Source organism: Podarcis erhardii, assembly GCF_964252035.2.
Source record: "Podarcis erhardii genome assembly, chromosome: 1".
NCBI lineage: Eukaryota > Metazoa > Chordata > Lepidosauria > Squamata > Lacertidae > Podarcis > Podarcis erhardii.
Genome location: NC_138497.1, coordinates 118,965,940 through 118,989,650, shown reverse-complemented (window position 1 = coordinate 118,989,650; position 23,711 = coordinate 118,965,940). Strand labels below are relative to the sequence as shown.

At 40.9% G+C, this 23,711-nt stretch overlaps 1 protein-coding gene across 2 annotated transcripts in view; it reads left to right on the top strand.

The window, feature by feature from the left end:
- MAP3K20 (mitogen-activated protein kinase kinase kinase 20) overlaps positions 1–23,711 on the top strand; it is a 61,820-nt gene that overhangs the window by 9,269 nt on the left and 28,840 nt on the right. For both annotated transcript variants that reach the window (XM_081840742.1, XM_081840741.1), the window contains exons 3-8: positions 10,388–10,475; positions 13,427–13,528; positions 14,530–14,595; positions 18,930–18,958; positions 19,089–19,226; positions 23,392–23,478. In XM_081840742.1, coding sequence (XP_081696868.1) covers positions 10,388–10,475; positions 13,427–13,528; positions 14,530–14,595; positions 18,930–18,958; positions 19,089–19,226; positions 23,392–23,478 — 510 coding nt within the window. The remainder of the gene's footprint in view (positions 1–10,387; positions 10,476–13,426; positions 13,529–14,529; positions 14,596–18,929; positions 18,959–19,088; positions 19,227–23,391; positions 23,479–23,711) is intronic.

Genomic DNA, 23,711 nt, shown 5'->3' with positions numbered 1-23,711 from the left:
TCGTTCCGGTACCTCTCAGGTGGGCGCCATTGCTATTCTAATAGAGCGAGGGAGGTGTTTGTGGTGAGTTCCAGCACCTCTTTTTCTAGGCAAATAGCACCGGATATAATAGTCACTACAGGTGTCTATAAATCCCCTTCTCCCCTTCCAACAAATGCAATTCCACAACTGAATCTCCTGGCTGCCGACGCAGCTAGCTGTTAGTCCCACATCCTGTAGGCAAGTATGTCCTCAATGGACGGCTGCTTCTGATGTCTCTCACAGCCTTGGTGTGCTAGGTGGAGCAAACATGTTTAGATGCCTTCCTCCCAGTTATCAAACATTCAACCTTTTCCCACATGCAGACAAACATGCTTCTTTAATGCTGGCCGGTTAGAGAACACAACGGAAACTGAAAAGCGGAACCAACTTTGTGGTGTGTGAAGCAATACCTTCGTGTGTTGTGATTTTTCCACCAACTGCAGTGGATGACCTCTAGTTATATTACTATGAGAGGAGGAAATGCCTCCCCACTCATTCTCTATTCTATGCCTGTTTTTATACTCCTTTACTACCTTTTTATTTTTATTTTTTTAAGCATTTTGATCGAATTCTATCCATATAAACCCATGTAACAAAATAGATCTTCATGAGACAAGTACATAGAAACTAAACCAAACCAAACCAAGGCTGGCATGGGAAGTTACATTCACCAAGAGAACTGATAAAGCTGGTTATCTGCAATAAGATATCCCCTTATATTTTTTTCTAAACTGAAAAAAGCCCCAATGCTGTAACTTTTCTTGATAGAGGAGTTGCTCCAGCCCCTTGGTCATTTTGGTTTTCCTTTTCCACCTCTACACTACCCTTTTTCTGAAGTGTATACAGTATTCTAAGTGTGGCTGCAGCTTATGATATTGGTAGTTTTTATTTTTTATTCCTTTCCCAACAATCTCAACATGGAGTTATCCCCCCGCCCCCAGCAGCTGCACACTTTGTATACATTTTCATTGAGCTCTCCTCCACAAACCTATGGTCAGCTTAGACCCACTCAGCATTTATGTAAAGTTGAGATTTTGTAACCACCACCTCACACGTGTTTGGATTCCCCCAGATTGAAGAAAGCCCTTTGGAACTCTTTGCTATCCCTTTTTGTTTTTATCACCTTAAATAATTAGGTATCATCAATCGAGTCACCTCCTCGCCGCTTTCTCCTAATTTGAGATAATTAATGAACAAGTTAAAAAGCAGCGAGTGGCTTAAGATGTCAAATTAGGGTACTCATTCCTGGATGGGAAAGAGTAGACGCCTAATAGGCCTTGGAAGCTGTCTGGCAGTTTGTGGGGAGGGCGGGGGGGGGGGGAAGTGTGGTGATCAAGTATTTCGACTAAACCATAAAAATACTCAAGACCCAGTGTTGACTATTTAAGGTCAAGTCAATGTTTGCAAGGAGCGCTACTGTTCTTGCCACAAAACTGGTCAGGCACAGCAATCGTGTTAAGGGCAAAAGGTAGCCAACCAGATCTGGGTTTTTGTGATTCTGGGCATCTCCCTTATCCCACAAGGTTTATTATGGCTTTTGCTGTGCCCTTTGCAGAAGCATTCATGTTTATCGAGAGAAGGTACATTTCACTTTTCCTTCCAATGCAACTGTTCGGTTGCATTACTTAAGGGCTGTTGCAATTCTACTTAGATGAGACTGGAAAGAGACCTTGAATTTACTGCACACAAACATACCCTGTTCTGCATTTCTCCCCCAAGAAGAAATTAATAGCAGCTAAGAGAACCTGCTTCTATATCACATACAAATAAAAGGTCTCCTAGTATAGTTATTATTTTCTTATTGTGTGAGGACAGGGATAGCGAGTGGAGCGCATGAACTAAAGGCCTGGACCAGTTTTATCCCATGGCATAAGTAGCAGTTGAATAGGACCAGTATTTTGAGACCATCCCAACTCCTAGGTCTTCCCTGTTTAGATGACACCAATCCAGTACTGTGTTTGATTTTGGGTCCCAGTGCTATGTATTGGCCAGGTGACTGGGAAACTAGAAATATGATGCACAGAAGATGGTCTTACAAGAGATCATATCATATAATGTAAACTGTAACCTACCTGCCTGACTCGTCAATCTGATCTACTGGCTCTAGTTCAGTATTTCCCAAACTTGGGTCTCCAGCTGCTTTAGGACTACAAATCCCATCATCCCCACTACTGTTCCTGCTAGCTAGGGATGGTGGGAGTTGTAGTCCACAAACGGCTGGAGACCCAAGTTTCTGGTTGATTCCTAAGAATTCCTGTTTCTATTTTTAAAAAAGTGAAGCTTCATATCTTTAAAATTGTAGAAATAATTCCGAACCTATGATAATGAAAGCACCTGGTATTTTCAAGGCTAAGCAAGTCGCCCACCAAGGAAATAAATAATTCTCAGAAATAATTCCTTATCTGTACCTTAAGGCCCTGGCGCAATAAGGAGTGGCTTGCACTGAAGTCCATTGAAGTCAATCAGTTTAAGCATGCTTAAGTTTGTCTTGGATTGTGGCCTTAGTCGACAGATTCCCAGTAGCTTAAATAGCTTAATTTATTTATTTAATAAAATGTATACACTGCCTGTTTGTTAAAAAAACAACAACATTCATAAGTGGTTTCCAAAAGATAAAACAGTAAAATAAAGAAAATTATTATTATTATTATTATTATTATTATTATTATTATTATTAAATTAAATTTTTATACCACTCTATGCTTGAAGGTCTCAGTATGGTTCACAACACAAAATTACAATATACACAGCAGAAGGTACATACTAAAAATATTCAAAACAATCAACAAGAGTAATTTATGCACATTAGTAAACAATACTCTCCCCAACAAACTTAAGGTCAGCCTCCATACCTGAGGACTGTAAAACCTACTTTAAAACATACAAAAGTGATTTTACGAATCACATGGATACTCCATGCAATCATTTTTAAAATTATTTTTATTGCAAGAGAGAGAGTGGGAAGAGCATTTGTTCTGCACACAAAGAATGGTGGTTTGGCAGGAGAAAGCCTTTTGGACACTTAACACTATCACAGCTTTGATAATTGATTTTTAAACACTAGTAACCCTCCCCCCACTTTAAACAGGATAGCTGGTTTCTTTTTGATTTGTATGTTGTTTTTTAAAGAGGCATACTTACGGATAGCTGTTCTGAAAGGCAAGGTTTTCTTTATGCTTTTCATATTTTTTTAATTCTTCTTCTTCTGGCTCAGCCAGTGTTTAGAACTGCCAAAGGAAATGAAGATGGAGAGACTAAGACCTTGCCAGTTTCTGCCCCTTCCAATTACACATTCATCCCAAACCGTACAAAGCAAAATAAAAAATATATATAAAAATTTGCTTTCTTTATGAACCATATAAACCAGTTTTCTCTGAGTCTTAAATTGGCATTTTGGACTGCGTTCACTAACACTACTGAAGGACCTCAACAGAAAAAGAAGGAAACAGAAGGAGGGGAAGAAAGATCGCTCCCAAATGACAACCTTTTGAATAGTCCAAGTTCAATCCTTAAAACAAAAAGTGAATTTTCCCCCCAATAATGTGCTCCACAGCCTCTCACCTCTCATCCTGAGAAACATGAAAGAGGAAGTGAAAGAGATGACCCAAATCATAGAGTTCCTTTGATAGCAGAAATTCAGCTGTTTTGAACACTTACAATCAAAGGAAGTGGTTTCCCTAATTATATGAACTATGTGAAAGCTCTCAGAATAGCTTTTCCACCCCAGGATTCCTTGCACTTTAGAAGTTTGCATAAAAGCTCACATGGAGAATCAGATGCAAAGTGTTTGATTCAAATTTTATTAGGCAGAAGTGTGCGCGCGTTCTTATTGCTCTGCTTAACAGCTGGTTGGATTTGGACCACAATCGGATTTTGACAGGTATATTTCTGCCCGATGCTTTTTTAAAATCCCTGTGTTCAGGTTCTATTGCCAGATACCCCTTTTAAAAGAGAATTGTGGCAAGAGATAAATTGAGAAGCGATGGAGAGGTCTCTTTGATTGTGAGCTTTGAGTGAAGATTCTGTCCTTCGGCTTGGTTGAAATATAGAGGAGAAAAACCAGTCCTTTCCACTGTGCGTAAAAGAAGAAATAAGGATGAAATCTTAATTTTAATGTAAAAAAAAAAAGTGGTGGTGGTGGGGAACTATGTTCTCAAGAAAATGTTCTTTTCTGAAGAAGTGAGATCTGAAAAATGGAAACTTCAGTGTGATTCTGACTGTGGTAAAGTTTGAATTCAGTCAAATCTCTGAAGCAAAATGGAGTCTTTTCAGCAGACCAATCTACTTTTTAATATACACTGGAACCTCGGGTTACAAACACCTCGGGTTACAAACACTTCAGGTTACAGACTCCGCTAAAACACCTCGGATTACAAACACTTCGGGTTACAGACTCCGCTAATCCGGAAGTAGTATCTCGGGTTAAGAACTTTACCTCAGGATGCACAAAGTCCGTAGAATTTCTCTCAATTTCAGGAATGAGAAGTTTTTTAAGGTTTTGCCGAAGAAAGGAAGGTACTTTGTCTGCCTTTCATTCTTTCTTTCTCACTTTGTTCACAAGTTGCCCAAGCACTAGATTTTAAGTTAGGCAATAGCACAACTATGGCAAAGCCACAGTGACTCAATACTAAGCTATAAATTAAGGTATTGTGCAGCTTTATGTTAAAATGGGTGCCTTTGATTTTTTATTTATTTTTTGGTTTTCCTTTTGCAATCTAATTGAGCATCCACAGAGGCTAAACAAAGTCTCAAGATGCTTATTAGTGGTGCCTTAAAAGTGATGTGCCCAAGACAGTCATACTTTTGTATCCACAAATGTACTATTTATTGGAATGCATTGCAAGAAGGGTTCCCGTGGTTTATGGAAGCGAAATACTACATTCACTTGGGTTGCATTAAAAATCAGAACTTAACTGAGACTATGATGCGCTTAGGATGAGGCATAGGGGATCTCATTACCACTGATGGAGGGCAGTCCATTGATGATCGCTGTAGGGGAGCATTATCAATTTCTCAAGAGATGTTGCTGTTCATGAAGTGGAGAAAGAGATTCTATGTTAGACAATGGATTATTCTGTCCAAGATGCCTAGCTTCCCAGCACTGCACACTTTGGCCCCAATGCTGAGAAAATTAGCCAGCACTTGCCTTATCAAAGACCAGTAGGACATTTTAGTGGAACATAATTTGATATAATATAACATGCTACTTTGCAGGTATGAAAATCTGCACAGGGCATTTGCCCTAAGGGCATTGTTAGATAGAAATCCTGATCTCCCCCAACTGCTTTGTGTGCAATGTAGAAATCATATGCAGCCATTACAATTAGCAGAAAAAGCAACACATGAGTGGAATTGTCCACAATTCTGCACATGCCAAGTAGCTCTATTCTCTGGTGTTTAGGGTTGCCATATGTTTGGCATTTCACAGACTTAACTGGGATTCGGCTGTCGTAAACAGTGCCCAGGTGGAAATCGCTGACATGTCTGGGAAAATCTGGACGTATGGCAACCCATGTCGAAAGTGTAGATTTTGGCGAATTTCCTTAAAAATAGCTCAAAACATAATCTGGCACCCCAAAAGTCAAAAACTCAACAACTGCCACAGAAAATGCAGGATGATACTTGTACACATGTCACACAACTGAAAATATTGAGAATCCATTCTGGATCTTTTACAAAAGTCGGATTTTTTGTGGTATAAGTAAAAGCTGGGTTTCTTAGTGGGCCATGCAAAGCTCTATTTGAATAATGCTTTTTATAGGGTAGGGTAGGCAGCACTGGGGATGAATTTAAGGAATCAAGGGGGCAGTGTCCCCAAAATTTAGGGAACTACTGCCCTGTGGGGGAGCTGATATGGACAGGGACCATGGCACTACAGTGGTGCCCCGCAAGACGAATGCCTCGCAAGACGAAAAACTCGCTAGATGAAAGGGTTTTCCGTTTTTCGGGGTGCTTCGCAAGCCGAATTTCCCTATGGGCTTGCTTTGCAAGACGAAAACGTCTTGCGAGTCTTGCGAGTTTTTTTCCCTTTCCCCCCCTTTTTCTAAGCCACTAAGCCGCTAATAGCGCTAATCCGCTAAGCCGCTAATGGCCATGCTTCGCAAGACGAAAAAGCCGCTAGATGAAGAGACTCGCGGAACGAATTATTTTCGTCTTGCGAGGCACCACTGTACAAGAGCGTTCTTGTGTTTCTTGCTTCAAATTGTCTCCTGTGTGCTGTTTTTCCCCTGGGTTCTTTAAACTCTGGCAGTGGCATCTGGAATACATGGGCAGTTACGAGTTCCAAGCAGGGTCCACTGTGGCTCAGAATGGAGTATAGGGAACATATTCCATTAATTTTATTTATGTATTTTGGAACTTCTGGTGCCTAGCTCACTTTTCAGCAAACGTAACCAACTGGCTTTTGTTTAAATGTTTTATTTCCTGAGAAGAAAGAAAGAAAAAAGATTCCAAGAAGAAATGAGCCTATCTAAGTAAACATGCTGACTGGGTTTTTATATGGCAGTTTCATTTTGCAGTTGGAGAGAAAGAGCAGCGGCCTCAATGAAACAGATGGCAGACCAGATTTTGCGGGTATAAAATAGCCACAAACTGTGCATCGTGCAGTTTCCCCTCTGCTTTGCCTAGTATGAGAAGAAGATATGTCTATATAGTGGCTGTACAAATAATATTTTTAATTGGACAGCAATTGGAAAAACTTGAATAGTTGAATAGTGAGGCAATTGAATAGTAAAGACCATTTATGAAGAGGAGAGAAACCCTCTGGTGGACTAAGCAGTTGAGCTTTCCCCATGGCAAATAACCACTGTGTGGAGTGAGGTGCAAGCACTGCAGCTTTGGCACAATGTCCCAGTTTACCACAGTGCTGGTAACTTGTGGCAAAACAACCACATGTGTGCTGGCGGCAGCTACCATTGCAAAGTAGCATATGCTTGCACAGAGAGCGGCCTGGGGCTTGTGAACAGTGGTGGGTGAGCCTTTTAACTGCAACAGAATTAGCTGCATCAGTGCAGCTGACGTATCTCATATATCCTAAGAATCACGATAGCTGTTGGTTAAGATAATAATGATAAGACAACCCTTTCACTAATGCCTTTCATAAGATGAGATTGATGGCACATACTGTGGTTTGTGCTGTCATAGGTCTGAACAGAGACATCAGAGCAGAGACATCACCTTGCTAACAAAGGTCCGTATGGTTAAAGCTATGGTTTTCCCAGTAGTGATGTATGGAAGTGAGAGCTGGACCATAAAGAAGGCTGATCGCCGAAGAATTGATGCTTTTGAATTATGGTGCTGGAGGAGACTCTTGAGAGTCCCATGGACTGCAAGAAGATCAAACCTATCCATTCTGAAGGAAATCAGCCCTGAGTGCTCACTGGAAGGACAGATCGTGAAGCTGAGGCTCCAATACTTTGGCCACCTCATGAGAAGAGAAGACTCCCTGGAAAAGACCCTGATGTTGGGAAAGATGGAGGGCACAAGGAGAAGGGGACGACAGAGGACGAGATGGTTGGACAGTGTTCTCGAAGCTACTAGCATGAGTTTGACCAAACTGCGGGAGGCAGTGGAAGACAGGAATGCCTGGTATGCTCTTGTCCATGGAGTCACGAAGAGTCGGACACGACTAAATGACTAAACAACAACAAGGTCTGAACATCTGTGGGATTAGGGTAAAAGTTTATAATCCCCCAAACCACTTACTTTTGAGCAAGACAGGCATAGCTTCATCATCCCTATGTGGTTGGAATAAGACTTAAGAAGAAAGGAAGCTGCCTTTTATGACTGGTCCCTCCAGCTCAGTATATTTTCTATCCAGGCAAGGTTTCCCAAACTTGGTTTTGCTGCCGTTTTAAGACTACAGTTCCCATCATCCCTGTCCACTGGTCCTGCTTGCTAGGGATGATGGGAGGTGTAGTCCACAAACGGCTGGAGACCCAAGTTTCTGGTTGATTCCTAAGAATTCCTGTTTCTATTTTTTAAAAAGTGAAGCTTCATATCTTTAAAATTGTAGAAATAATTCTGAACCTATGATAATGAAAGCACCTGGTATTTTCAAGGCTAAGCAAGTCGCCCACCAAGGAAATAAATAATTCTCAGAAATAATTCCTTATCTGTACCTTAAGGCCCTGGCGCAATAAGGAGTGGCTTGCACTGAAGTCCATTGAAGTCAAGACAGGCATAGCTTCATCATCCCTATGTGGTTGGAATAAGACTTAAGAAGACTTAAGAAGAAAGGAAGCTGCCTTTTATGACTGGTCCCTCCAGCTCAGTATATTTTCTATCCAGGTTTTGCTGCCGTTTTAAGACTACAGTTCCCATCAAAAACAGCTGGCAACCCAAATTTGGGAAACCCTCTTCTATAGCGACTCACCAGGACTCCAAGGCCTCGGTCATGAGTCTTTCCCAGCCTTCCCTGGAGATGCTGAGATTGAACCCTGGGCATTCTGTGTGTGATGAAAGGAATGTCCTTCCTGCTCAGCTAAAGCCTCTCCACATTGGGGGTTGTGGGCTAAGGGTTTGCTCACATATTACATTTTACATACGATCTCGGTTGTTCGAGTGTTAAATCTCTGATGAAGATCAGATCTCTTACATCTACGTGGGGTTCATGGACAATCACTTATTTTTACTCTATATCGGTGCTTAAGATAAGTGGCTAGAAACAGTTTGGTATTGAAAAGGCCAGCTATGTTTGGGATTCCACAGGGTTTGAGAAGAGTCTTGCAATTTGTGGCGGCAGGTGTTCGTTTCTCTTCTAATCATAGAGGCTTCTATCTGATATGTGTGGTTCTGTGGCCTCTTTCTGGGTCTGAATTAGCACATTGTGTTGAATGAGAGGTGGGCTGGGTTCTGTGATGTATAATCATGGTGGCCCTGCCATCATCATGGGTTGATTGGTGTGCTACTGCCGTGGGTACTGTGGGGTTGTCATTGAGGTGCAGTGCAGCCAGAGCTTTTGCAGAAGTGGCTTGGTGATGGTATGCCAATCTCTTGTTTCTCCTCTTCTATTGTTGTTTGTTTTTGCTTTTGCTTTTGGTTATGCAACTAGGAAGTTCTAGCATTGTGGCAACTTTACAAGGGTGTTTATATGCTGGCATTATCCTGCTGTAACCCCCAACACCATCAGGATTGAGCAGCAAATGTCAGAGAAGAATTAACTTCCATAAAACATTGTGAGGAACAGTTAACAGATTAAAACTTTCCCAGGTTTAAATTGTTACTGATCCTTAAAATTCTGGAGAACGTTTGGGTTCCATTTCTTTCCTTACCTGCCTTCAATCCTTTCTAAATCGTTTTAGCGTTCTTCACATGAACGTGGCAAATATTTCCGAACCATATAACTAATCAACTCTCATGTGAAACAGTGATAAATATTAGTAAGCACTTAGCGATGTTCTGCTAATCAGAGTGCTAGCATAGTTAAACACGTCTAACCCTGTAATTTTGTAGCATGAGAGAGTGCTTCACGCTGTGAAATTTAGCTGATATATTAAGCACGATGTTGGTTGGTAGATCTGGTAGCCGAATGGAGTTTATTTTCAAAATGGAGCCTTCACAAATACGTTCAGCCAGAAGGAAAATGTAAATTTATGTATGTTGTGGCAATTTTCCTGGTTCTTGCCATTCAACTTGTAGAGCATTTTTTCATCTTTTCTGGGTGAAACGTAATGTTCCTGATTTTTGGTGGATGCTGGTGGCATGTGTACAGCCTTTTACAGGTAAAATCAGTCTACAAGTGCATTGACCTCCACTCCCAGCCCACCAGTGAGGCAAGGTGAGTTGCCTGTCTTGAGTAGCAGAAGCCCAAGAGGCAGTGCCCGCCTCACTACCACTGGCAGTGACACTGGTTTCTGGTGAGATCTCACCGGTAAGAGAGGTGTGGTGCCACCAGAGGGGAGGCAGTGAGAGGGCGGCAGTGAAATGGGATGCGCCACCCCTGTTTACTGTTGACCTCTGTCTCTACAGTATTTTGGTAAGAAATAAGCCCCCTTGTTTCTTATTGTGTAGCCAATGAAGAGTGTTGCATCTGTGTATTTATCGAGACAGGAAAAGGCCTCTAGAGACACAGCTCAACCACCTGAAGATGGAACTTGCAATACAATGGCTTTCATACTTCCAAATTATGAAACTGTTGGTTGATGATACTTACAAAGCCTTACTCAAGGATGTGAAGGTGGTTGACTCTCAGAAGTGTTGCTGAGTATTCACCATTTAACCCGGCGTGTATTCTTTGCGTATTCAAATCTTGTTTGTGAAAGAGATAGATTCAGAGATAGTTTGATTTAAACGTTTACTATAGGTGCGTTCTGGAACCGTACGCAGTTTTGCAGTGACAACTTAACATTTTCTGTATTTTGAACAGGCAGAAATCCTCAGCGTGCTCAGCCACAAAAACATCATTCAGTTTTATGGAGCTGTTCTCGAACCCCCCAACTATGGCATAGTTACGGGTAAGTTACAAGCCTTCCTTTTGTGTTTTATGCAGTGCCGGATTTACGTATAAGCTAAACAAGCTATAGCTTAGGGCCCTACTCTTCTTAATTCTATTTCACTATTAATATACTTCTTCTTAACTGCATTTCTGTTCAGCAATTACTTTGATAAAATAAGCTATAGCTTATTTTGATAAAATAAGCTATAGCTTAGGGCCCTACTCTTCTTAATTCTATTTCACTATTAATATACTTCTTCTTAACTGCATTTCTGTTCAGCAATTACTTTGATAAAATACATATTTTTGTTATGTGCAAATGGCTTTAGATACATATTAGGTCCATAAATTACCATATAGCATATATTCAACACGAAAGAAATAGTGACAATTTGTTGTTGACAAAGGACAGCTGGACATATAAAGGGCCCCATTACCTTCAGTAGCTCAGGGCCTCATCAAACCTAAATCCGGCCCTGGGTGTATGTGTTTTACATTTAAGAAGCTCTTCTTGTTTCTGAAATGCTAGGTACAGTGGTACCTCGGGTTAAGAGGTCCATTCTTAACCCGAAACTGTTCTTAACCTGAGGTACCACTTTAGCTAATGGGGCCTCTTGCTGCTGCCGCAGCACAATTTCTGTTCTCATCCTGAAGCAAAGTTCTTAACCCGAGGTACTGTTTCTGGGTTAGCGGAGTCTGTAACCTGAAGTGTCAGTAACCTGAAGTGTCTGTAACCCGAGGTATCACTGTATCTATATTTGCAGTGACTAGTGTATTACTACTTTTGTGTAGCTTTCATGGCCAGAAAGTTTTAAAGTTTTTATAGTTTCCTCAGTGGAGCCCCCCCCCCCCGCTCCCATTTTAACTCCTTTCTCTGTTTAACACTGCTCACAACACCAGTGTGCTTCTGTCTAAAAATAGTTCTTTCTGTAGTTATATTTTATACTTTGTGCCCTGCCCTGGCATCTGTGCTACAATGGCTACGGAATACTCCCAAGAGTTTACAGGCCAGTCTTCAGATTGAGCCCTAGGGTTCAGTGCCCTTTGCCATCCTTCCAGTCTCTGAAAACACACATTGCACAGAGTGAGATCCAACAACTGTTCCTGCACTTGGACTGCTGACTGCTGTATCTCCCACTTAAAAAGGATTGTTAGGAAAGAGATTGGAAATAAGACTGTCAATATGATAAAGCCTTTGAAATACTGAGCGCACACCTCAGAAAGAATGCCCCGCCACCAATAAAGAACGGTTGTAACCGGTGCTATTTTTCTAGAAAAAACCCCGTGAACTTCTTCCTTGTTCTCTTAGAATGGCAATGCCACTCATCTGAGCTCCGGCTGGAAAAAAAAGAAGCACTGCTTATAACATTGGGGCTTTTTAGTATAGAAAAAAAGCGAATAAGTGGGTTGAGGGAGAACCTAATAGTGATGTATACAATTATGCATAATATGAGAAAGTACATAGAGAGTGTATGTGTTTCTCTCACCCTCGTAAAACTAGGACCACACAATGGAGCTGAGTATTGGAAGATTCAGAGCAGCAGAGCAAAATTAGTTCTTCATGCATAGTTAAACTATGGCATGAACTCTCACAAGATGTAATAACGGCTACCAACTTGGAGGACTTTTTAAAAGAGTGTTAGACATATTCATGAAGGGCATGCTAACTGTTTTTAATAAATCAAAGTCATTCCTTTTTTACAACACGTAAACTAGATGGATAGTTCCATTGGTTAGCATGGTGCTAATAATGCTGTGGTTTCAGGTTTGATTTTTGTGTGGGACAGCTGCATATTCCTGCATATTCCCTTGGGTCCCTTCCAACTCTACAATTCTATGATTATATTTTGAATTAAATATAAATTTGCTTGACAGTCAAAGACTGCAGTGCAAATATCCTCACTTTTATATGTTGTTTACACATCTTTATCTCTCTTAATTGACCAAACTGTTGTATGAACAGTTTACACAAGTCCTTGGTTGAAGGGTATGTAATTTGAAGCATGTGATGTATACAAAATAAGGCACATGGATGTGCGTGGAAGAGCAAAGCAATGGAACTGCAAAAACAGGACAAGCAGCTTATAAAGCAGCATGAACTGAAACGAAGAAGCATTATGTGTTAGAGAGTCTTTACTGATTTGTATATTTTAAAAAATATTTCGTCAGAACATGAACCCAGGGAACAGTTTACAGTGCTGCGTGCAAAAAAAATTCTGGGAAATAAGAAGTGGTAGATCTTAAGAAGTTTCAGAGATGACACTTGGTTTATTTGAAATTTTATGAACCTAAATGTCCTGCGAGGGACGCGGGTGGCACTGTGGGTTAAACCACAGAGCCTAGGACTTGCTGATCAGAAGATTGGCGGTTCGAATCCCTGCGGCGGGGTAAGCTCCCGTTGCTCGGTCCCTGCTCCTCTCAACCTAGCAGTTCGAAAGCACGTCGAAGTGCAAGTAGATAAATAGGTACCGCTCCGGCGGGAAGGTAAACGGCATTTCCATGCGCTGCTCTGGTTCGCCAGAAGTGGCTTAGTCATGCTGGCCACACGACCCGGAAGCTGTACGCCGGCTCCCTCGGCCAATAAAGCGAGATGAGCGCCACAACCCCAGAGTTCGCCACGACTGGAGCTAATTGTCAGGGGTCCCTTTACCTTTACCTTTACCTTTAAAGGTCCTGCATGAACTGGAAATGTACTTCAGAACACACCACAGAATCCAAAATTTGTCTTTTATATCAGCACCAGAAGGCTGAACGGAGTCTGATAAGGTCCTCCCGCCAGAATTGGTGGATTATTGCTGAAAGTTTTCAGAGAGCACACCCTTAAAGGCCCTGTGTGACTTTCCAGTACAGGCATGCGTTCAAAGCGTGCTCCTCATGTAAATGCTTTTCATTAGGAAAGCCAAACATCACCGTGCACCTGTCTAGCATTAGACAAAGCCTTTTTAAAAGATGTGTGCTATTTCTTCACAGAATATGCTTCTGCTGGATCACTGTATGACTACATAAATAGCAACAGAAGCGAAGAGATGGATATGGATCATATAATGACCTGGGCAACTGATATAGCTAAAGGTAAGTGAGATTCATTGGTAACAAAGGGAGGTTTATTGCAATAATTTGAAAAAAAGGAGCAACATTATCTTTAATCCTTAGTCTGAATTGTTCACATTCTCCAGTGCTATCAACTTGGTTATCTTCCACGAAAGCTTCCAGTGTGGTGCCAGTGTGGTGTAGTGGTTAAGAGCGGTAGTCTCGTAATCTGGGGAACCGGGTTCGATTCCCTGCTCCTCCACATGCAGCTGCTGGGTGACCTTGGGCCAGTCACACTTCTCTGAAGTCTCTCAGCCCCACTCACCTCACAGAGTGTTTGTTGTGGGGGAGGAAGGGAAAGGAGAATGTTAGCCGCTTTGAGACTCCTTAGGGTAGTGATAAAGCGGGATATCAAATCCAAACTCTTCTTCTTCCAAGACCTCCTAGTGAATCTTGAGTTACCAGATGCTTGGCACAGGATGTAGTTTAAGGAGATGGTTTATTTCACCCGGGTCAAAGACCTGGTTTGACACCTCCCATGTGCATTTGCCTCTGGCGACGCGTGCGGTCATGTGGGTGAGTGATTTTTGGCATCCCCCCCCAAAAAAATGCTCAACAACTCTGGGCAATCCTCCCCCCCAAAAAGCTTAACAACTCTTGGTAAGCTCCCCCCATTTTCTTAATTTGGAGTCTCCAAAAATAGGGGGTGTTTAACAGGGGCATGTTATACACGGAAAAATATGGTATAAAGGCTATACATAAATAATGGAAGGCCTGTTCACTTGCTACTTTGGGGAGGGGGAGAGACTTGTGCTATGTAGCCTTTCGTGAAAAATGCACATACCCTTTCCTTCACTGAGTATTCTTTTTTTTTTTTTTGAATGTGTGTCTTCCTCACCACAGAATTGAAATACATGAATGGCTCCAAGATTTTGCCTTATTTGCATTTGGCTTGTGAAGAAGCCATTGCAAGTGCTGATAAGAAGTGATCATGTTATAACATAGATTTTCTTCCTTTCTTTTTAAAAATCATTTCCTTTTAGGAATGCACTATTTGCATATGGAGGCTCCAGTCAAAGTAATTCACCGAGATCTGAAATCCCGAAATGGTAAAACAGCATGAATTTACATGTTCTTGTTTTTCTTGCAAATCCTGGTTTTTCAGTGCTAGTTACTGAACACAGGAAAGCAATTCTACCTTCAGTTAAAATGCTTACTAAACGTTGCTGGAAAACACTTCAAAACATGTTTCGATTCGCCTCTAATCCTGTTTGTCTTCAACAAAGTGTATTTAGCTTGGTCTCTTTTTAGCTTCCTTGAACTTTACCATTCTGTACAATTATTCTAAGATGCATTTAGGTAAGCAGAGTTTTTGTGCACCTCTGGACAATGGCAAAATGAGAACACATTAGGTTGGATTCCAGGATAAGTTAATTGTCCCATTTATTTTAGAGGGCACTAAGTTAGTCATGATTAACTTTCCATAGCGCTTTTCAGTGGGACATCTGCAAGTAACCTAGTGGAATAGTTTATAGTGGAATAGTTGCTGGGGTTTGGGGGATTTTGGGGCATGTTGCCACACAATGTCAGCATCCTTCAGCTAATATTCCTGGATATTGTACTCAAAACCCTGCTTTTACATTCAGAGATTTTCCGCCCGGGTGTTGGTTACAATGGTTGAATCCCAGCTATGTCCATGAAATTCCGGCTGTATAATAATAATAATAATAAATTTTATTTATATCCCGCCCTCCCCAGCCGAAGCTGGGCTCAGGGCGGCTAACAACAATCAAAATAATCCAACGATTCTAAAAACATTTCATTATAAAAATTAATTAAAATCAAATTTATGGCAATTAAAATCAAATTTATGGCAACCAATAAGCAAAATTCTGTGCAGATTGCCAGAGGAGGGGGGGTCAGGCTGCGCCCTGACCAAAGGCCTGGTGGAACAGCTCTGGTATAGCAGCCCTAGATTTGGCAGACTTTTTTAATGCCACTTCCCTCAAACCAGTGGAAGATGTTAAGTTTGTGAGCTCAGTTCAAAGGAGATAGATGACAGATAGAAATGATGGGACTGAGCCCTTGGCAGTAGTCATGAGCCAAATACAAAATTTCATCACAATAATCAGAGGCACCATAGTTCAGGCAAACATGTAGTTCCTTTTCTAATCTCCTCTACCCCCACAAGATCAGTATTCTTGAACAGTAGGCATAATTTTAAAAATAAATAAATCGCAAAAGTGCTGTCCCCATGTGCAGGCTCATAGCACCAACAATAATTGCCTGGAAGGACGTAAGGCTGCATTAGGAGAGTGACTACAGCCATGGAACTTTTCTCAGTTAGGGCAGAACCCTCCATTAGCGTGGAAAGGAAAACTCCACACTCACTCTCTAATAATGACTGTGGCCAAAGATGCAGGCAATTAGCTACATATAGTCGTACCTTGGATCCCAAACTCGGTACTTGGGCTTGGCACTCGGTACTTGGGCTTGGTACTCGGACATTTTGGCTCCTGAATGCCACAAACCTGGAAGTGAGTGTTCCGGTTTGTGAACTTTCTTTGGAACCTGAACATCCGACAGGGCTTCTGCAGCTTCCGATTGGCTGCAGGAGCCTCCTGCAGCCAATCAGAAGCCGCGCTTTGGTGTCCGGACGTTCTGGATTCCGTTCGACTTCCAAGGTACGACTGTATTCACTTTTTAAAATGTTGGATCAAACAGCAACTGTTCTGTAAATGGTAAGTGTGGAGAGGCCCTTAATCTGGATTGAGCCCACTGCCTTGTGGAATTTACATCTCTATTGGCCATATTGGGTGGGGCTGATGGGAACTGGAGTGAACTGGAGGGTCACATGGTCCTAATCTGTTGCTCTATTTGCACAATGAGTGCAAATATTTGCAGCCATGAGAAAACACACTATGAGTTGCAAGCCATGTCCTTGTCAAGAAAATGACTTAAGCTATTGTTAATGCTCCAGGTGAGAGGCTGCTGAACCAAGTTCAACACAAAATATCTGTAGTTTTTCATCCATTGATCTCTTCCTGCTTGGTGGTAACTGCAGTTCATGAATCTCTGTGGCTGTTATGCAAGATAGAATTGCTTTGTGCCAAATAGGATTAGTACTGTGGGATACACCCAAAACTAACGTGCAAAGGGGAAAAAATGAAAGGGGCCTTATTTCACTGTAATGTTGCTATTAGTTGTTGCTATTATCCTGAAAGGGTTTTTCTCTTACAATCACATTAAAATGGGCTGTGCCTCATTTTCTTTTCTTGATTTTTGACCAGAGAAATCCAATGTTACCTCTATGTAAAATATATTTTATAACTGGTACTTAGATATTGAAAACCAAATATTCACAATTCTGTGTAAAGTTTTGTCTGCAAACACAGATAACTTAGGGAAACTGCTTTGGAAAACACTTCGTTTGAAATGTGGTTGATCAATCTTGTAGTTTATTTAATGTTGTGCCTTTTTAGTATTTATTGCTGGGTATTCTAATACTTTGACCAATTATTTGATGGCCCTTCTGACAGAGTTAGGGGAACTCCATGTTGGATTAGACAAACATCCAGCTCAAATGTTTTTGGGAAGTGTTTTTTTTTAATAGAACTTTCATTTTTAAACATTTTATTCCCACCCAGTAAAAGTTGTTTTGAAATCCGCTACTTCAAAATAAAGTTAAGCATTGACAAAATAGTCAGGACTATATAACACTTGTAACCTTGAACACCGACACCGGGGACCAGCAACACCAGTCTTAAAATCTTTACATTTTAAGTGAATTATAAAACAAAGAATGATGAACACACTAATGAACAAGGTCAAATCAGGGCATGGTGCATGGTGAGAGAGAAGCCTGTGTACCCCTCAAAATATTGTTGGGCTCCAGTTCCCATCACTACAGCCTGCATGGCCAGTGATCGGGGATGATGTCAGTTGCAGTCCTGGGCCACAGGTTCATCAACCCAGCAAAACGGCAAGACTCTTTGCCTATCATTCGCCAGCAGCACCTGCTGCATAGGGGTATTCTTGTTCTGAATAGAAGAGGTTCTATTTCACTAACTGTCTGTTATAAACCACTAAAAGGGTAAGGTAAAGGATCCATGTCCAGTCAAAGGCGACTATGGGGTTGTGGCGCTCATCTCACTTTTCAGACCAAGGGACCCGGTGTTAGTCCACAGACAGCTTTCTGGGTCATGTGGCCAGCATGACTAAATCGCTACTGCTGCATGGAGGACTGTGACGAGTGCCAGAGGGCACGGTAACGCTGTTTACTTTCCCGTCGCAGCGGTACCTATTTATCTACTTGCACTGGTATGCTTTCGAACCGCTAGGCTGTCCAAAGCTGGGGCAAAGCAACAGGAGCTCACCCCATTGTGCAAATTTGACCTTCCGTTCGAATTCACTTGACAGGGTGAGCTCCCGTTGCTCTGTCCCAGCTTCTGTCAACCTAGCAGTTCAAAAGCATACTAGCTCGAATAGATAAATAGTAGCAGCAGGAAGGTAAATGGTGTCTCTGTGCACTCTGGTTTCCTTCACGGTGTTCCATTGCGCTCTGGTTTAGTCATGCTAGCCACATGACCTGGAAAGCTGTCTGTGGACAAACGCTGGCTCCCTCAGCCTGAAAGCAAGACGAGCGCTGCAACCCCATAGTCGCCTTTGACTGGACTTAACCGTCCAGGGGTCCTTTACCTTTACTTTTTACCTATAAACTGTTAATGTCTTCTAATCTACTTTAAAGCTATGTGGTTGTGTGTATATTATGCTATGTGTAAAGATTTATCCTTTACATGTAAATTGATCCCAAATCCTAATGTTCCGAGTGATATTAGATTGATTGATTGATTGATTGATTGATAGATGATAGATAGATGATAGATAGATAGATCCCTCTCTTCAACAGTTTACATAATTTTATAAACCCACGTCATTTTCTCACTCAGTCGTCTTCTTTTCTCCCTAAACTATAATACTGTGAATATTTTAGATTTTTTGTTGAGAGTAGGTGCTCCAATTGCTAGATCATATTGGCTGTCCTTATCTGACACCTCCTGCTCTGTGGTACTCTGAATGTGCCAGATGTCATGTCCACAGTATAGATTTATATGACATGGCATTATAATATCCGACAGTTTTATCTTCAGTCTCGCTCCTCAATATTTTTTTGACACTAAGTATTTTCTTTTCCATTTCATAACACGCTGAGTTTACTCTCAGTAAGCTATCAACCCTAATATCAATATTCCTTTCTTTGGTGGCCATGGACAATTCAGTATGAGATATTTCAGTGTCAGTTAGATTTATTGCCAGACTATTCAGCTAGAGAAATGATATGAACTGTGCTTTCCAGTATATACAAGCCCATCATCATTAAATAATGTTAATAGTTGTCATGTAATTTCTTCTTACCCTTCTTTCTTTCTTTTTAAATTTTCAGTGGTCATAGCTGGTGATGGAGTATTAAAGGTAGGAAAATATAAAGCACCTATAAAGTTTACTTGCTGTTGCACCGTATTTTGCATCATAGTTGTCCCCCCTCCCCCGGCTCAAAAAAAAATGTGGACGCTCATTTTTGTTTATTTACTGCTTTTTCTAGATATGCGATTTTGGTGCTTCAAGATTCCACTCCCATACAACACACATGTCTCTAGTTGGTACCTTTCCCTGGATGGCTCCAGAAGTTATCCAGAGTCTGCCAGTATCTGAAACATGTGACACTTATTCGTATGGTGTGGTGAGTAGCCTATTTCTTTGTACACTACCGTACATGTTCAAAAAAATTATTTTTGGAGAGGCCAGATTCAGCTGGCTCCTCAAGTCTCATCTAACACAAAGCCAGGAAAAGATAGTGCTGGTTGTAATATTTTTAAAAACATTTTTATTCTTAGAATTGGTGGTCACGTGTCACACAGAGTCCTTCAAGTGGCTTGCAGTGTACAGTTGTACCTTGGATTCCGAACGCCTTGGTACTTGGACGTTTTGGCTCCCAAACGCCGCAAACCCGGAAGTGAGTGTTGCGGTTTGCGAACGTTCTTTGGAACCCAAACGTCCGACGCGGCTTCTGATTGGCTGCAGGAGCTTCCTGCAGCCAATCAGGAGCTGTGCTTTGGTTTTCGAATGTTTTGGAAGTCGAACGGACTTCCGGAACGGATTCCGTTCCGCTTCCAAGGTACGACTGTATTTAAAAACCTTAAACATAAATAAATTGTGATATCAACATGTTAATACAAAAACACATGCAATTCGTAACAATCTATAAAATACCCTCCCCTCAAAACGACAGATGCAGGAAGCTCTATCAGCACACTGACAGACATACAAGGCACACAAATCTCTTGAATGTGTACTAGTGTGCTCGTTCCTTTACAGCTGCTTCAGTATTTCTGCGCCTGTGCCTTCTTGGATGCCCATTCTCTTGCACACAGATATGTTTTGTTGACATCTTCTTTTCTTCAACGTGACTCTTGTGGTGCGTGTTTTGCCTATGTTTCTCTGTCATGTGTCCTATTCAGATATTACTCTCCAATCCTGATAGGACAAACACCAAGGAACAAACACCAGGAACAAACCATAGCACTCATAACCAGTAACAAACCATAGCACTAACAACAACACTAATAATTATTAGTGTTAGAACTGAGACTAACAACAATAAATACTTATTGTGGGTGGTTGTCTTTGCCACCCATGGCAGAGATCTTTAGAAAATTACTGCCCACTTCTCTTAAGACTAAACTAATGGGTTCAGTGTCCTGGGTTAGGAAAGACTCTCCTAGGGCAGACATTCCCCTCAATATAAAGTAAGGAGATTGGGGAAGGGATGAGGAAGAAATATTGGGTTCCCACTTACCACTTACAACATGCCAGGGTGAGGAGAACTCTTAACCCAATCCCATTGATCCACGCTTGTAGCCACCAAGCTCAAAGCCACTGATGCCGGTCAGTTTTTCATTCTCACTCACAAAATCATAAGATCTAAGACATAGGGTTGAATTCATATAGTTAATTGCATATAGGTGCCATTGGAATCAATGTGAAAAGTTAGACGCCACGACTAACTTGGATTACATTGATTTCTTACTGAACTGCAGTTAACTTAATCTGTAATTTAGGCATTGTTTTCGGAGGAAATCCATCTCACTGGAGGGATGAAGTTCAGGTATAGGAATAAATGCCTTAATCTTTATCCCATCTTTAGACTGGTTTAACTAGGACAAGTTGTTACATCACAATGGCAGATATGTGCAAGTTCAGTTCAGTTCAGAGAGTTTCTCTTTTTCAGCTTGGATTTCCCCCCCAATGAAAATAACTTGAAAAATTACCTGAAAGTATAACATTGAAAGAGCACACAAATACACTTCATGTTGACTCACTACTTGTGCATTTGACTACATTGTTAACCCTCCGCATGAAAAATTTGCACGTTGGCGCTTAGTTAAATATTTATAGATTACACAAGGATATGCTTGTATGCATTTAATTTCTGATCTAGTTAGAAGTTTTGCCATTCAGTCCTAACCATGTCTCTTCAGAATTAAAGTCTATTTAATTCCATAGAAATTATTTCCAAGTAAGTGGGTTTGGATTAGACTGCAATTCTTAACCCATTAACGTACACATAAGCCCCATTAAACTCAGTGGAACTGTGTCTACAAGTGCCTAGATTTGCACCATTAGTAGTGCATTGGCTTACATTCTCCATCCATCGGTTCAGCCAAGCTTTCCTCTTCATAGGTCTTCAACTTCTCCAAGCCACAACCCTTTACACCAACAATGTGTTTTGAAGATAAAGAATTAATCCATGAAAATCGTGTCTATTTTTCTTTTTAAACAATCTCATCCATAAATACAAGTTTTGAACAGCCTGGTATCACAATTTAGAGCACTTACAAGTGGCTTTTGTGCTAGACAGACATCTGCTTTTCATCCGTTGAAGTGCAGCTGAAATTCTGATAACAAAGAGCAGAATCCTTTTCAAATGTAAAAGAGTGAAGATGTCGAGAAATGGCATTCTGCTGGCAGAATCCATGGCCTTTCTTTTATTTATTTTTTCCCTGGGTTTTCCCCTGCCAGAATGGGTTGTATTCATTGAACTATTATATTGTTTTCTATCTTCTATTTACAATGTTAAAGTGGGGGGGGGGGAGCATTTTCCCACCATAGTACAATATAATGCTGTCAATCCATAGGTCCATAGTTTTTTCCTTGGTCAACTTCAAGTTGCCTCTTCTGAATAAATCACAAGAACATTAGGAAGGATTGCATATATTAGTTAGTTTTCCCTATAATTCACATAACTTTTTGAGATTTGGCAAACAATTTCATGAGATCGGGGCACTTGAGGATAAAAATCCCTTGAAGCCTTACTTGGTTGCAAGTTCTGTGGGAAACAACGGGGCTTATATCTGTGAGATAACAGGTCCTAGGATTGTACTGCAACTTGTCTGCAAGGGGCTTCCACTTAAATGAATGAAATATACTTGTAAGTAAATGAGTTTGCAGTCAGAGTTTAACACATAGTTGGCCTACCTATCCAAATGCCATACCAAGTCTTAGGATTCCTGTGGTCTGTCCAATAGTTCCTTTAGCCATTAAAAATGCCTGTGCTCCCATGAGTAGACATATCCTTCTGCATGAGGCAGAAAATAATATGCAGTCTTTCTACGTGATAGGGGGAATGCTTATGGGATAATGATGATAACTCTGAAATTGTCACAGCATATTCAATTTAAATATCAGTTCAACAGGATTCCTTTTACCAGTGAATTTGTATATATATTTAATTGCAGGGGTTTCGTGTAATAAATTTCCCTTTAGAAATGTAGATCCAGTAAGATTCGTCTTCATTACACTGAGCATGTGTTGCCTTGGATATGAAAACCTATTTATAGAGTGAGTGAGAGAGACACTTCTTTTAATCCAGCTTTTTAAGATAGTTGTTCAGCCATGCAAAACACCCAGACTTCTTTCCTAACTAGAATTGGTAGCTAGCGATCCACTGGGCTTGTAATGTTTCTCTAGCACAATGTATGGAGAACAGGTAGTCCTGTTTTCTTGGGAAGCCTCAGCTGCCATTGCCAGTAACATTTTGGGAGCCATGCATATGCTCCTGAGTTAAAGACTAAAGCTCCTGTGAGCTTTGTTCATCAAACTTCTGGAGTGGTAGCATTAAAGAAAAAAAGAAAAAGCAGGGTTTGCATACATAGCAGCTTACTGTGGCTCACTACTTGTGTTTTTTTCTGGTTGCCTTGAATGACCTTGAATATCTATTCACTGTTGTTTTTTCCTTATGGTTTGATTTTTATTTACTGCTTCTGAATCAGAAGTCATTTCATGCAAAGTGAATTATCCCATGCCCAACAGGGTTGGTTTCCCCCAAACTTCATTTGTGTGACTTCCTCACCCTTTCTTCATGGAAGTTCTTCTTCGTCTCCATTTGCATAGCTGTCCTTTTCAGAGATGATGCACCAGGACTGGATAAACCAGACCGAGATTTGTATAATGTGCTTGGCTGCACAAAAGAAGACAGTAACTAACAAAATAACCGTGTGCATGTACACAGACATCAGTTTGGACATTTTAGTGGAAGAATAATTGGACGGAGGAAGAAGCAAGTCTCAACCACCAGACTTGAGCAACTGAGGAACAAAGAAAGATTTCAGCCTTGTGTATTTTACAACCAAAATATAACTCCACACTTCTCTTTATCATAAAAAACTGAGAAATATTCAAATTTAATTTAGTGTGGGGATCTTGCACACAAATATATGTCCATGTTCCTGCAAATGGACTCTGGTTGCCTGGTAATTGGATACAGATAGTGCTGTATCAAGGCTTAATAATGTATTTAAAAATACAAAGTACAGAAATAAAAATTCTTTCCTTTTTTTCTATTCCAGGTTCTCTGGGAGATGCTAACAAGGGAGGTCCCCTTTAAAGGCTTGGAAGGATTACAAGTAGCTTGGCTTGTAGTGGAAAAAAACGAGGTAAGACTACGTTTCTACATTCAGGTACATAGATCAGAAAACAGTATTGGGTTTTGCAAAAGACTTTTTCATCTTCTTCAAATTGAAAGTAAGTTCACGCGTATGGAAAGATTAGCAGTAGGAGCTAACACAAAGGGTCAAAGTGATGTTATTCCTCATGAATGGACCCTTTACATCTAATTGTTGCAGCTTCACATCGTGATGCTGTAGATCAAAAATTGTACAAGTACTGT